The 16281-nt window shown below is 36.5% G+C and overlaps 1 protein-coding gene across 3 annotated transcripts in view; it reads left to right on the top strand.

Moving 5' to 3' along the window:
* Spag17 (sperm associated antigen 17) overlaps positions 1–16281 on the top strand; it is a 195771-nt gene that overhangs the window by 103443 nt on the left and 76047 nt on the right. For all 3 annotated transcript variants that reach the window (XM_033758259.1, XM_010631186.2, XM_010631185.3), the window contains 6 exons: positions 228–382; positions 6298–6479; positions 7910–8001; positions 11935–12171; positions 13082–13193; positions 14085–14237. In XM_033758259.1, coding sequence (XP_033614150.1) covers positions 228–382; positions 6298–6479; positions 7910–8001; positions 11935–12171; positions 13082–13193; positions 14085–14237 — 931 coding nt within the window. The remainder of the gene's footprint in view (positions 1–227; positions 383–6297; positions 6480–7909; positions 8002–11934; positions 12172–13081; positions 13194–14084; positions 14238–16281) is intronic.

The following is a 16281-nucleotide window of genomic DNA, read 5'->3' as shown; positions in this document are numbered from 1 at the left end:
TAGCAGATACCTGTGTGTTTTCATGTCAGAGCTGCCAAAATGCTCTACAAAATACATCTTTTATGCTCTCACTTTTGAGCAGTTAGGAAAACATCTTCTGAGAATTCCAACTTAGTTCACAATGCAAAAATTATGAAAGAAATGATGGGAGGCAGAGATATGCCAGCAGGAGACTGTTGTTTTCTGGGAAAGAAAAGAATCAACAGTGTAATTATTTTGATTTTCAGGTTCTTCAAGAAGCTTATCAGCAATATAAGTGTGCAGATTCTTACTACTATACCCAGGACAATTCTTTACTTTTAGTTTTTCATAATCCAATGAATTTACAACGTCTGCACTGTGAATATTGGAATGTTGCTCTTCACTCTAATGTTGGATTCAGGTAATCAATTTAGATAGTTTAGTTAGTTAGACAGTTAAGTTAGATAGTTATTTGGGTTTTCATTCCTTAACCTAAACTAAGTGGTTTAATGCAATGAAAATATCTGTGTAGTCCCTAGATCTCATTCAGCTCACTGAATTGAATATCTACCATGAATCTTGCCCAGGGATAAGTACTGAAGCTATACCCTAAAAAAGACAAACATCTTTCTTGCCTTCCAGGGGTCAAGTGGAGATGTTACTAAATTACATTGTTATTCATTTCATCTCTAATAAGACTGCCTCTGAAAGCTTTCAAGTGGTAACAATAAAACATGACAATAGGTTTTCTGGTTTAGGTAATGTTGTTTGATCTGTGTATGATTCAAAATAGATACAACTGATTTTTTAAAATTAAGGTATATTAATGCAATGTCTTAAACTATAAATCTTTAGTTTTGCTTTGTTTTGTTTTTCATTTCAATAATTAAACAGTTAATTTCTTTTCCAGTCTTATTTGAGACTAGAACTGCCAATATAACTTTGAGAGAGCATCTGTATGCTAGGTTTTAAAAGTGTTTTGAATATACAACAATTTCTAATTTCCATTATGCTTTCTTCTTCGACTCACAGAATACATAGAAATGTCACCTTTAATTTTAAATATTTGACTGTAAGTCTCATTTTTGTTACAGTTCATAACTTTAAAATATATTAATAGGTAATGGTCTATAGAATACTCATGCTATGAAATTTGTTGGTAGTTATTTTACTGTTTAATATATGGTTAGTTTGTATAGATGCTCCAAGTTTTTTGTGAGCCACCTAAAAATTCAGTCCAGAGCTCAAAACAGACTAAGTTATACAGAAGAAAGAAATAAAATTATCTAGTCAAAGGAATAAAAAGGAGAACCATAAAGAAAATTTGTATGACTTATAAGACATCATCAAGCAAAAGAATAAATGTACTATGGGAGATACAGAAGGAACAGAGAAAAGGAAAGGAAAATAAAACTTGTTGAAGTAATAACAGCAAACTTTCCAAATCCACAGAAAAATGAACATTCAGAGCCATAATGTCCAAATTCCCCAAACAGGCTAAACATCAAATTATTTCTACCAACACAATTATAATTAAATTAAGAAAATGAAAAACAGAATTTTGAAAGCAGCAAGAGAAAAATGACTTGTCACACACAAGGCAACTTCATAACACTGTTAGTGAATTTCTTAGCCAAAACCTTGTTGGTCAGGAGATGTAGGAGAGGAGAAGAGAGAAGAGAAGAGAGGAGAGGGGAGAAGAGGAGAGAAAGAAAGGAAAAAGAAAGAAAGAAAGAAAAGAAGGAAGGAAAGAAAGGGAGAGAAACAAAGGAAAAGGGAGAGGTAATGAAGGAAGGAGAGAAAACTGCAGATCAGTCCAATATCCTTGATGAAGATAGATGCAAAATTTCTCAGTAGGAGTCTTGTAAACAGAATTCAACAACTCATTGAAAAGATTGTACATCATCTCCAAGTGAGTTTCATCCCATGATGCAAGGATTACTCAATATATATAAATTAATAAATACTATTCACAACATGAATAGAAACAAAACTAAAAAGTCACATGATTCTCTCGAAAGACACTGAAAAAGCCATCAACAAAATCCAGTATCTCTTCATGATGAAAACCCCTAATGAAAATAGATATACAAAGATCTTAGCTTAAATTGATAAAAGCCACATCTAACAAATCCACAGCTAATATCATGTTGAATGAGGGAAAGTATTTTCTCTAAAATCAGGAATGAGACAAGGGTGCCCATTCTCATGATTCCTGTTCAATAAATAATTGAAACTTCAGCAAAAGAAAAAAAAGGAATATGAATGAGAAATAAGTCAAATTATTTATGTTTGTATATTATATGATTCGTTATGTAGAATACATAATTCAGAAAAATGACAGGATAGAAAATTGATATACAAAGAACAAACGCATTCCTGTACATCAATAATGAACATATTAAGAAAAAAATCAGGGAAATTGTCCATTCACAGTAGCTTCGAAAAAACTAAAAACTTAGGAATCAACCTAGCCAAGAAGGTGAAAAACCACTGTAATGAAAATTACCCAACTCAAAAGAAATTAAAGAGGACATTAGAAAATGGAAAGAAAAATAGAAAATGGAAAAAAATGCTTATGTTAGAAGAACTAATATTATGAGAATTGCAAGCTTAAAAATGACCTACTGATTTAAAAGAATCCCTATTAAAAATAATTAAAACATTTTTCACCTTCCTAACATTCATATGAAATCAGAAAGGACCCAGAGTAGTCAAAGCAATCCTGGGCAAGAAGAGAAAAGATAAAGGCATCACAACGCCAGATTTTAAGTCATACTACAAAACTGTAGTGACAAAGATGACATGGTACTTGTGCAAAAACTTACATGCAGACAAATGAGACACAATGAAGGACACAGAAATCACACCGTATACCTAGAGCCATCTGCTTTTGACAGAGACCGAAAATACCCTGGAGAAAAAAGGCAATCTCTTTAACAAATGGTGCTGAGGGAACTGGCTATCTGCCTGCAGAAGACTGAAACTAGATCCTTACCTCTCACTTTGTACTAAAATCAAATCAAAATGGATCACAGACCTAAAGATAAAAACAGAAACTTTAAGACTGCCAGAAATTAATACTTAGGGAAAACACTGAAAGCCATTAACACAAGCAAAGACTTCTTGAATAGTACTCTAACACCACAGGAAATAATATCAAGAATGAACAAATGAATTACAACAAATTAAAAAGCTTCTCCACAGTAAAGGAAATCATCAACATAGTGATAAGGTAATCTACAGAATGGGCCAAATGTTTTATTAGCTACTCCTGGGACTGGTATCTAGAATACATAAAGAATTCATGAGAATATATCCCAAAAAAGCAAGTGGCCCAATTTTAAAAATGAACAATTGACATGGACACTTCTTAAAAGATGTAGAAATGGCCAACAAGTTCATTTAAAAAATGCCCAGTGTTATTGGCCATTAGAAAAAATGCAAATCAAAGCAATATTGAGATTCTATTATATGCCAGTCAGAATAGCTATCATCAAGGGCTTGACAACAGTACTGGAATGGCTTTGAGAGAAAAGGAGCCCTCCTACATTGTGGGTGGGAATGTAAACTAGTACAACGGTTGTGGGGATCAATATGGAGACTCCTCACAACACTAAAACTAGAAATTCTAAAACTAGAAATTCCACATGACCATCTATGCCTCTCCTGGGTATCTTCCTGCATTATACTACAGTGAAACACACACGCCCATGTTTACAGAAGCACAATGCACATTAGCTAACATGGGACTAGTATTCACCCATAAAGAAGAATGAAGTCATGTCATTTTCAGGGACATAGATGGAACAGAAGACCAGGAAAATAAACCACTTAGAAAGTTAAATATCCCGAGTTCGATCCCTGGTACCAAAAACAAACAAACAAACAAAAAAATCAAATATCTCATGTTTTCTTAAATAGAAATACATGAGTGAATAAAAGGAATAAAAGAGAGATGTTGGGAAACTAGAAGGTAGACTTATAGGTGGGGAAGGGATTCATGGGATAGGAAGAGGGGGATAAAGAGATTGGAAATGATCCAGTTCTGTTATATGCTTTTACCATTTTCCCAACACAAACATCACTATACTGCATGCTGTATTACATCACTATATTGTATACTGTATTACAAACATTCATTAATTTTTTTAAAGTATAAAAATTGTAAATACCTCACAAAATGAATATATTCACTTGTTTTTATTGGTCATATGTTTGGTTTCATTATCACCACTTCATTTTATAAGTATATTTGTTTTAGTATTAATCTCCAATAATGAATATTAATCCTTTCTTCTTTTTAGGTTGAATCTTCTTAGTTAATTCATTTTCCCCTCTTTGGTGGTTTAAGACAGGGTCTCCCTATGTGGTTAAGTAAGGCTGGCTTCTAATTTGAAGAGATAGTCTTGTCTCAGCTTCCTGAGTTCTAGGATTACAGGCATGAGCCACCATACCCAGTCTTAGTTCATTTGTTATGTGTGCTTTATAAAAAGGCAGGCATTCACTCTATATTCTTCTGGTAATTACATGTACCTTTTAAAATCATATATTTAAATATTTTATATCCTATGTGGAATTAATGAACATTAATATCATTTCACAAAAATGCTAAAAGTTTTAACATACAGCACTTTTGTCCCCCAACACACACACACACACACACACACACACACACACACACACACACACAGAGTCCTAACCTCATTTTGCAATTACCTTGAAATTTTGTTTCCAATCATGACTTTAATCATAAATAAGTAGCACAGTTATTTACAGTTAATTGTATATTTTTCTGCTTTCTTTCTTGACCCATTTAATTACATCCAATATTGACTTCTTCCTCTTACTTTTCCTAATGCAACTGGAATACATCTGAGAGTAATTCATTCAGAACATCTCTAGGTGTGATACATTTCCTGAAGCACTGCATTCTTATTTTCTATTTTGTCCTCTTGTTTGGATATTAATTTGGCTGTATCTCTGAGTCTGTGTTCTTCATTGTAGGTCACTTATAAGGATTTTAGTTTTTATTTTACATATTTATTGAGAGGTTTGAACAGAAGAAAGACATGATATGACTTGATAATTGAAAGGGACGATTTATTCACTAATTTGAGAATAAACCTCAGGGGGCCAAAGTAGGAGCAGGAACATTATTTGAGGACTAATGCAACAACGCCAGCCAGAAATGATAGTGGACTAGACCAGGACAATGGCAGTAAAGTGGGACTTGGTTGGATTTTGAATATAATATAAACATGTATTTTAAAGGATTTTCAAATGATGTCTGGATCCTTTAAATTTCCTAACAGATAGGAAAACGCTTATAAGTCAATAGGAGTAATCAAGGATAATGTCAGGGCATTTGTCCTGTGCAGAGAGAAGTATAGACTTGCCATCAGCTAAAATGCCAAAGAGCTTTAAAATGCCAAAGAGCTTTAATGCACCAGTGTGAACGAGAAGATCAAAATTTTGCTTCAGGACATGCTGAGTCTAAGATATCTATTACCTTCTAAATGAAGATGCTAAATACCCATAATTCATACTCTGCAGTTTCAGTTTCATTCTTTAAAAGAGACCAAGAATTAAAGAAAATTATGAAGTAAACTCAGTCTATAATCCATCTAGTTTTATTTTTTTCAGTTCTTTAGACTTTACTCAACATAATTTGACAATCAGCTAATCTTATTGTCAAACCTGAATCATGTAACTTATCTCCTCAGAAACAACTCTTCCTTGGAAATTCATATGATATGTGGTATTTAATTTGAAAATAATTAAAGTAATCCACACTGATAGGATGAAGGGATTTGGGAGTAAAGGTAGCTGATTCTTGATAAGCAACATCTTGACGGGGGGATTGTGAAGGTATGAGCAGTTTACAAAATAATACATGAAATGTGGGTAACCCCAAGGCTGGCAAGTTTTATAGCAGAGGCTACAGAGTATTTTAGTTTACTCAGTGGGCTAATCAGCTCATGGTCACTTAAAAGGGTTTATAATGCACTAGAAATTGCCCTAAAAAGAGCTTTTGCCTGCTACTCTCCAGGTAACAGTGCTGAGTGTGACTGTTTCTACAACATTCATTTACTCTTGCGGTCAAATGACTTAATCCTTCTCTTGAGTGAAAAGACCTCATTTTCAAATTTGCACATCTCTGATGTGAATGAACATGGCCACTTGACACCTAGGTTGTATCCAAGTCTATTAAATTTATTACTCGTGTGGTTTAAAAGGAGTTCATTTTCTGAACATTTCATTTGCACAGTATCTAACTCTTTGTTGACTTTAACATTGACTCACTTGCCATCTGTTCTTCTTTGTCTCATTCAGGAATTATTTGGAACTTGTTGCTGACTCCATTCAAGACTGGATCACAAAAGAGGAAGCTGTGTATCAGGAAGCTAAAATGGCTGAGGAACTCACCAGGACCAAGGCTGAGACGGAACGGAAACCTTCTGTTAGTGCCAAAAATTATTGGCCCAGCAAAGATATTTCTCCCAAAAAATCTAAAAGTAAGTAACCAGTTTAGTTAATACCTAGAATAAAGTCCAAAGATATTCTATTCCTGAGTCTTCTTTCTCTAATAAATAGATAGTTGCATCCCAAATATGATGAAATTGTACCTGTGTGGGATAATGTCTTGTTGACCTTACTTCCTGTCAAATCTGGAAGATTTGATCTACAGATCAAATGTTATGTATTAAAGAAATTATAAATATCTTTATTGGTAGGATTAGTGAGTTAATATTTGTGCACAATATATGAAATTAATTCATAGTTATTGGGTCTCCATCAGAAGAACTATGATTCTGTCAATGAGATTCAAGCAAGACCCTCCTTAGAACTTCACACATAGGAATCCTGAGGCTACCTCATAATAAGAATACAGAAATAAAGAAAACTCTTGGAAGCCTATGGCAGAGACTAGACCGGATCTTGGATCAATATATACCTTTTATTGTTGTTTTGTTGTCATTGTTGTTGTTAATTTCCATGACTTTGGGCCAATACTGAGGAAAAGAGAAGAGAGTGACAAAGTGAATAAAGTGAATTTTCTGAAGGATACTTGGTTAATAAAAGAAGTGGAAGAGTAAGCCAGTTTATCTGGAAAATAAAGCTATTTCCTTGAGTTTGCGCAAAAGAAATGTACTCCCTGTTAATAGTCATTGCAAACAATAGCCAAAGTTGAAGGTGATTTTTCATTTTAAAAAGCTATGTGATTTCTATAATTTAACTTAAACAAAATTGATGGTGAATTATTTACCAACTCCACCAAATGGTTGTATTATCTATAGCTCAGCTTCTTCCTAGTGGGAGTCACTTGTACCACTAAGTGCCGAGAGAAATGGATGGGACTGTTTAAGAACTAAAGCTAAGGCTGCCCTCTCTCACTTAAGTCTGCGGCCATACTTACCCCATATGTGGGTAAATTGATAAGTTGGCTTTCTTTTCTTTAGAGTGCCACTGAACAAACAAAAATTGTAATGTACAGATTGCTCCAGAAATCAGGAAAATGATCAATTTGGAATTGAAATGCACTTCTTGGTTGCTGTGTGCATTTCAAGTCCACTCAAGTCAGAAAAGATACAGCCCTTCCAAGCCTAATGCCTACAATGGAAAGAGAAGGGCTTTAATATAAAGTTAGATGTGTACTGCGTGGTCTCAAAATATTAAACTAAAATTAATTAGGTGGAAGTTTTAGGTCCAAGAGATTCAATTCAGTAAAAGCTACAATGTATCAAGAATGGAATGCACCGTCTCCAGGGACTGTAATAACCTCACCCCAAGTGGCTTCACTTCAGAGGTCCATCTTAGAGATGGCAAGAAAGAATTGATCAAAAGTGGTGCTGAATTTTGTAGCCTTCGAGAGCTCTAACTCAGAGATTTAGTTCTCCTGTAATTTAAGGGAAGTGCTAAGAAGCTTAATGTTCTCTGATTATAGGTAACAAAGTAATCAACAAAACAGAAATAACAGATCAAGAAAAAGAAAAGGAGAAAGAAAAGATTCCTTTTATTTTAGAAGGCTCTCTGAAGGTAATTCAAAGAAAAAACAAATGATGCGGATTAATCACAAATCCATAAGTACTTGGTGATGGAAAGTTGTATGGAGTAATAGGGAATGATCTTGTATGCTAAACCTTTGGGAATAATTAAAAAGAAAGGATTGTATCTACCAAACCATGTCTTTCACCAGATGATAAGCTTTTAAGAGAACCTGTGCCTTATTTATTTTTAACACAACCACAAATCAGGGCAATGCCCTTGTGCATAGTTGATATACTTGTTACTTTCTTTTCATTGGGGTTTGTTTTTGTTTGTATATTTTTAATTACAAAAGTGACGTGCTTTTGTAGTAATTCAGAATTGTGCTGGGCTATAGCCTAAATTTCTGAGATAAGAAACATTAAAGTTCTGGTATGGTCTGTGCTCATACAAGCACAGCACAACTATATGGGGGGGTTGGGGGGATTTTTTTGTTCATTTATGATTTAGGTTTAGTTTGGTTTTGTCCCTGTGGAGTTCTATGTCACCTTTCTGTTACCCTGTGGAGTCTGGCATACTCCAATGCAGAAGCTCTGCAAACCCAGTGATTTAAAGGCTTTTAAGGAGGCTTCATCATGTAAGTTTGATCAATTAATAACTCAATCCCCAGCTTTCCTGGTGTCCGAAAGTGCCAGGTTTCTCACTGGCAGGATTTTATCTTTGTGGTGACCAACCCCACCCCATCCTGGAGAAACCTAAGAGTTTGCTGAGAGTTGCTTCATCAGTAGAAAAGATCCTTCTATCACTTGTGAAACTCCAAGGGATTTAAGGGCTTTATGCCAGGATCTAGGAATGAAAACCAAGGATGCAATTGTTATTATATCATAATGTCATGGCTTTCATTAAACCCTGTTTTTACTGATCTGAAAAATGGCTTTATTTTGCTCCTGTTCGTTTAACATTGTTTTCACTTATAAAATTCTTGGTTGACTTCTTTTTTTCCTGTTAGCATTCTTGAGATATTATTGGACATTCTCTTTGTTGACTTTCTGCTTTTAAAAAATGAATTTCAATCTTTTATCTTTCTGCTCCATCTCTAGAAAAATAAAGTGTGCATTTATGTAAATACACAATTTTATTATCAATGTCACTGAGATATATTTGTATGGCACACAATTTATAAGTAATAAAACAATATTTATAGCATTATGTACTTTAAATTCTAGTTACTGAAAGACAGCATATGTAGTACAAAATGTATAATAATATTAAAGTGCTTAATACTTATTGTACGCTTAATGATTTTTAAAAATATCTATTGTTTTGAAATATTTTGGATTTCACGCTGAATTCCTGTACTTTTAGCCAATCTGCAGTTTACAAGGGGCAAACACGTAAAATTTTAATGTAAATGTTGATTCATATTTTCAATCATGTAATCAAGAGTGAAAGGACAAAGGGCCACACCCCACTCGCTCATCGATGACATGAACAGCTCCTGGGCTGCATCAAGTAATTAGCTTTTGAGTACTGGATGAATACTTTCACCATTTTGGCATGCTAGGTGCAATGTAATAGCGACAGACGTAGCACACTTTTAAATTTCATCTGCGTTATCAACAGTCTCTCCATCAGTTTCTTTGCCGTAGATATCCAGCAAATAAGCAGTAAGTCCCTGGTTGGTGCATTTGCTGAGATCTGTAGCGTAAGCAGTTCCACAGTGGCTGATTTCGGACAACCGCTGTGGCAACCCCAGAGCGCTGAGCTGGGCACAGTGTTCAGTAGTGTACCCGGATGGAGCATCGCACAGGGCTTCCTTCCAGGCTCTCGGTGTCCAGAGCCAAGAATTGCGCACAACACATAGAAGAGGCCGCGGAAGTGGACATTTATTGAAGGCAGAAAATAAGTGTGTGCTGCAGCGTGAGAGCTGAGCAGTGAAAAGGCTCACGGTGGCCCTGATTATAAGGAACAGGGGTCTTTTATTTTTGGCCAAGATTCCAAGTCCCTCCCGGAGGGCTGTCCCTGGGCTCATGCTGAGTCGGGCCCTCTGTGTTGACTGTGTGTGTCCTTTTCCCCTGTGACAGTTCTGTCCCCGAGGTGCATCCCGTATGGACGAGTAGATAATGAGCTTCTCCGTGGCCAAACATTGCTTTCAGATACTTTGAAGTGTTGCTGCACCCACCCCTGAGTTGGGGGTTTCCCCAAGAACTGATTTATGGGTTGCTACTTTAACAGTGGCTGTAATTTTGGGAGTTAGAGAGGCAGGTCCCGGGCAGGACCAGGATCTTTAATGATTGATGGAGAAGTGGTCCTAGCCAGTGATTGATAGGAAGGCATGCTTTAGACCATGCTTATTACTGTTCTAGTAACACATCTGGTAGTACCATGTTTCTACAATATTGGTAACATTGATACAAATAACCTCAAGAGCATAGATAATAGTGAAATATAGCAAAGTAATTCTATATATAATAATGAAACATAACAAAGACATTGTGAACTGGTGAGTTTTGAGTATGTATTGCCTTTTCTTTAAATGTTTAATTGTGCATTCGTTGATGATGGTTGTAGTGATCAACTTACCCATAAAATTCCTAAACATTTAACAATAAACTCTTTCAGGTCAATATGGGTCTAGTCTGGCAACCACTGCTATTTCCTGCTTTTGATTCATGCTCTGAAGGTGCCTCAGGCATTATATGCTGAAATACTACCTTTTCAAAAGTTCGAGCTCACTTTGAAGATTATCAAATTTGCCTCATCATTTTAGATACTCCCTTCTTTCTTATACTTTTAATACTTCTTTATTTAAATACATTAAAACATCTCATCATTGTTTTATATCCTCTTCTTTCATTGCTCTAATATCTACGGTCTTGCAGATGTCCTTTCTTTCTTTCTTTCTTTCTTTCTTTCTTTCTTTCTTTCTTTCTTTCTTTCTTTCTTTCTTTCTTTCTTTCTTGTACCAGGGATCAAACTCAGGGCTTTGCACTTGCGAGGCAGGTGGTGGAACCACTGAGCTAAATCCCTGGCCCCTGCAGATATACTTTCACACTTTGTTTCCTCTTATTCTTTCTCAAAGAGGCTTATCTACTCATGTTTTCTGATTTTAATTTGTGCAAGCATATCAACTCATAACTTTTTTTAATTTTAAAGCAATGTGCATTTTAGCCACAAATCTGTGTGAGGACAGGCTTGAGACCAGGAGTTCTTGGGAGAGACACCCACGTCCTACCCTACTGCTGAGTCCCAAAACCAAAGAAGTGGGCTAGCATTCTCATAATTCTATAGAGAAATGTTGTTTCTTGTTCACCCAACAAAGGTGGCTTTAAAAAAAATACCAGCTTTCTTCAGAGGCCTCTGATCTGTTCTCCCAGGTTTCTTCTCTAATCTTCATGATCCATTAAAACGAAGGTTTAGGTTGTTAGGAATGGTAAATTCTTGTCTTTAGTGCTCATATATTACACGTATCTTATGGGATAAGTGCCTTTGTATATTCTCTTCTGCTAGCTCAATTGTGCATTACAATGATTTTTTTAAAAAATATTTTATCCTTTGTTTTTTTAAAAATCTTGTGTCAGGGATGTTCTCAGAACACCTAATCTACCATATTGCTGATAAACTGACTTTAGGGCTTAAATTAAGGATAAATTATATGTAAAGAAACATAAGAGATAGGGAGTCCAACAAAAAGCCTGCAATCTAAAGATAATAAAAGCTTAAACTGAGGAAATTACAACAGAGAATGAGAGATGACGCTGAATGGAAGAAATATCTCTGAGGAATATTGACAGGATTTAGTATAAAGCACTTGGGTGGGAGAGCGAATCCGGGATGTCTCCAAAGCTTCTAGCTCAGTGTTTTGATTTGTCAGAGCTACCATTTGCAAAAATCATGTCAAAACTTTTGCCAAAATGGACCTGAATGGAATGTTTACTTGATTTCTTTCAAAAAGCCAATTACACTTTTAAAATGTATTTATAGGCATGGAAAGAAGAGCAAGAACGGTTAGCGGAAGAGGAACGTTTACAAGAAGAAAAGAAAGCAGAGAAGAAGAGCAAAGATGCTGGTAAAAAGAAAGGCCACGATAAAGCCGAGAAAGAAGACAGTCGGTCTTTGAGGAAAAAGTCTTCTTCTAAGGAGAAAGCTAAAGAACTGATAACAATCCCGGCAGCATCAGAGGAGGCCCTGCCCCAACAAGAACCTGAGATACAGTACCCAGTAAGATCAATCCTCTAAAAAGTCTCTGGGTTATTTCTGCTTGGGGAAAACAAGACTTCTGCCAGTTTTCATGAGTTCAAACCCATACTCCACCATTCTACATCAAAACTTTCTTTGTAGCCAATCACCAAATGGAAACACTCTCCGGTCAATTTTTCTTGATTGTCATGAAACCAGCTTACCCAAGGGCAGACATCTGACACAGGTTCAATCACTTAGGTTCATGTAAATAGGCTGTGGTAATAAATCAACATGAAGGTTGGCTTTGTCTGAAATGACAGGGCTTGCTAAGCACATCGGGTTGCTACGCTATGAGCACCCACGTTTCTGGTTTGTATGAGTTTGTAAGACCTTCTCTTTGCTAAGTAATCCTCTGAATAGCTATTTATGAGGAAAATCTAGTGAGAAAAAATGGAAAGACACGCAACAGTATCTTTCCTTTGTAGCTCTTATCCTACTACATTTGTTCTCAAATTTTAGCACAGGCAGGTATCAGAATCAGTTGGAGCTTTGGTAACAACATTTAACAAAGCATGTCTTCTACATATGACCTCCAAATGGCAATGTTCTGCAAAATATCAGTTCACTTTACACAGAAAATTAACTAATGAATGATAAGTCGATTTCTTCTCATATTGCCATGACAGTAGTACAATAATTTGACTTAGACAAGACTGTAAGTATGTTCTAAAGAGCACAAAACCGTAAACCTCTTTCAGTTCTCTTTGTCATTATAACACCATAGAAGTTTCTTAAAGATCATATGGACTCTGGCCTCTAAGCCTACAAAGTGATAGACCTATTATTTAGCAGAAATTCTGTTTATGGCGACGTCAGTTGGCTAACACCAGTAAGTTGATTTTTGTCCATTGCAGTTCCATGCTCAAAGCCTGATTTTTTTTTCTTCTAGTTTCAAGGATACAACATGGGAGATGTGCCTATACAAATCTCAGGGACAAATTATTATCTGTATCCTTCTGATGGAGGGCAGATTGAAGTAGAAAAGACAACATTTAAAAAAGGTATATTTTAAAAGTAACTGGTTAATGGTTTGAAAGATGTTCATGCATCTAGGATAATCATTAGACCTTGTACTCTCGCGTGCAGCAGATCAAGCTGCCCAAGGTACCCACTGCAATTCATGTACACACCGCACTCGGCATCTTCAGGTTTCGTACTCTATCTTAATTGAGTCTACAAGGCATAGGGCAGCCCAGAGTTATGCTTGGACATATTGTTATGATCGCTGCAGTTATTAAAATACTTCTACATGATCACCAAGTAGCATGTTAGTAACTGCAGTAAGCAAATACGTAGTGAATAATATTAATTTCAACACATACCGTTATCTCAGAAACCAAGTACATAATATGAGTTTACAACATCGTTCTGGTTTGGGTTCTGGAGCAGAGCTTGTGGGCCTGCTCCTGATATTTTAGCTCTCATTAAGATGTACAAACGCATACAATGTACTGAATCCCGAATGGCTCAAAGTACAGTATTTTCATCCTAACTTGGGTGTACACCTCAGCAAAAGTTGAAAAAAAAAGGCTGGACTTTGAGAGAGAGAAAAAAACAGATAGTTGAATAAAAGTGAATGAGAGGGTTAAAAGAGAATGAGTTATTAGAAAAATAACTTCTATAATAATTATTATAGGTAGCACTAATTATTTTTATGAGTTGCAAAAACCCCTCACATGACCTCATTGGATGAATCATAAAGTTGATTCCAGGCACGCATTGCTTCAGCCAATTTATTTTGGTTTGAGATATGTAAGACATCCTTCGTTTATGGAGACATTCCCAGGCATTCACCCAGGAACTGAACCCTGGGCTGCATTATCTGACTGTCTGGTCAAGGGGCTCCCTGTGTCATCCTAATCAGACCATCCTACTTCATGGCTCCTCCCCAGGCTCAACGTTTGTCAAAGTGAAAGTGAGAAAGGACAAGCATAGCTTTCTAATTCACCTGAGAGACCCAAAGAGTTTGGCGAAAAAGCAAAGCAAAGAAGAAATTTATCCTTCAGAAGAAAAAGAAAAAGATGAGGAACAAACTCTTGAAGCAAGTAAGCAGCTGTGTCTTTGTGGTTAATACGTAAGCGATGTGTCAAGCCCGTTCCCCCAGCAAAAACACACGAGCCTGCCTTGCGCCCGTATTTTGTTCAGATAACATTGTCCCCAGGCAGGGTCGGGGGAGGTCTCTCCAAAGAAGATCTGAGGACCACAATGCACCCTACCCATGAATAGGTTCACTGGCTTCACAGGAAAGAACTTCAGGATTCATCTATGAGAGGCAGAGACAGGTTTATTGGGTACAGTTGAAAAACTACCCACCCAGAGAAAATAGGTTGGGCACTTTGAAGTTTCATGGTGTTTAATTAATGAACATCTGCTCATGCCTCACCTCTAAGCAGGTAAAGACCTGAGTGGTCTGGAGTTGGGGTATTTATATTTTTTAGGGGTATCCTCAAGAAGGATAATCTAAACTGTATATTCCTAGTGCCTGTCACGTGACCTGTCAGTGGGCTTTCTGTTTGAAGTTTAGAGATATCAATACAATGCTGTTTCTTTGAGAGTGGAAGTCTGTGTAATATGCGAATCTGCAGTGTCACAAGAAAAGCAGGCCCAATTTATAGTGAAAAGCATATGCTCACTTTACAGGTAAAAGGCCCAGGGCCAATTTGTATGTTTGACTCTTGGGAATTGTGGAGTGACTTTATCAAAGCGGGGGGACGGGTGTTGTAACCTTGAGTAACTTTGTACCCTGAAGTTACAGTTTTCGTAAAAGTATAATTTTAGTATATGTGCTGCTGAAGCAAGCACTTAAAAGTATAATTTTAAAATACTGAATTTCTTTGTCTCTGTCCTTTCATTATTTCTCCTATCCTACCTCCAAATCTGAGATACATTGCCATTCTGTTTACATGCATTTCCCTAGAGTAGTGTAGGTGAGCTACACACACAGCTCATCCCTCTGGGCTGGTAACCCAGCTGTGTTGTCTCTGGGAGGCCACTCTTGATCCAGGTGCCACATGGGGTCCTCCCTGGCCAGTCACCTTCTTGCAGCAACACTTGCTTTGTAATGTCCGTCCTCTCCATGATTTGAGCTTGTACACTTGCATTTGGTAGAGCCTCCAAGACCCAGGGTCCTCCTGAGCTGATTCCTACTGAAATTTACTTGCTTGCCAATATTCATTTCAATGATATCTTTCTTCCTCTCTTTGTTCTTTCTTGAAGCACCAAATTTCCTAGGTTTCAGGAACAAGAGAAAAACATAAATTTGGCCATGAAAGCCATTACATACTTAAGAGAGGGGAAGTAGGAGTGGATCTCCATTAATTAAACAGCATGGCCGGGCATGGTGGTGCATGCCTGTCATCCCAGCACTTGGGAGGCTGAGGCAGGAGGATCGCTGTGAGTTTGAGACCAGCCTGAGCTACATAGTGAGTTCCAGGTCAGTCTCAACTACATAAAATCCGATAAATAAATAAATACATACATACATACATACATATATACATACAAGATAAAAAAATAAACAGCATGAAACTTCCTGTTAACACCAAGGAGTTTCTCCAGGCAGCACCCCTGCTTCCTGTCTAAAGTTGTATGATTTGTGCATGCAAGAGAAGATGATTCATCATTAAAATACATTCAAGTCAAGTCAAATTAGTGACAGGATCAGCAGCTAAATCTTGCTCATGAGTTTGTTACAGTGATATTATCCAAACACAAGATAGGAACACAATGTCTGACAAGTGTGAATGTACCTAGAGCTTAGTGCATAAACATTCAAATCATGTTTTCTTTGTGTTATAGCTGATGTCAAAATATAAATTACATAGAAATTTAAAAATATGCAAACTTTAAAGGAGATAACAGTTAAGCTAGATTTAGTGATGCATATTAGTAATACCAGGACTCAGAAGGCTGAGGCAGGAGGACCAAGAGTTAGAAGTGACCCCAGGCAACTTAGTAACTTCAAGATCAACCCAAAATACATAGCGAGACCAAAAAAAAATAACCATTGCTTATAATTCTTCCACCCTGGAGGTAACAACTATTTGCAGTGTACTTTCCTGTTTGTTCACTAAATGTTCTTTGAAAACA

This window comes from Fukomys damarensis, unplaced genomic scaffold (assembly GCF_012274545.1).
Source record: "Fukomys damarensis isolate Sample0158 unplaced genomic scaffold, DMR_v1.0_HiC HiC_scaffold_33, whole genome shotgun sequence".
Lineage (NCBI taxonomy): Eukaryota > Metazoa > Chordata > Mammalia > Rodentia > Bathyergidae > Fukomys > Fukomys damarensis.
This window is presented reverse-complemented; position numbering and strand designations above follow the sequence as displayed.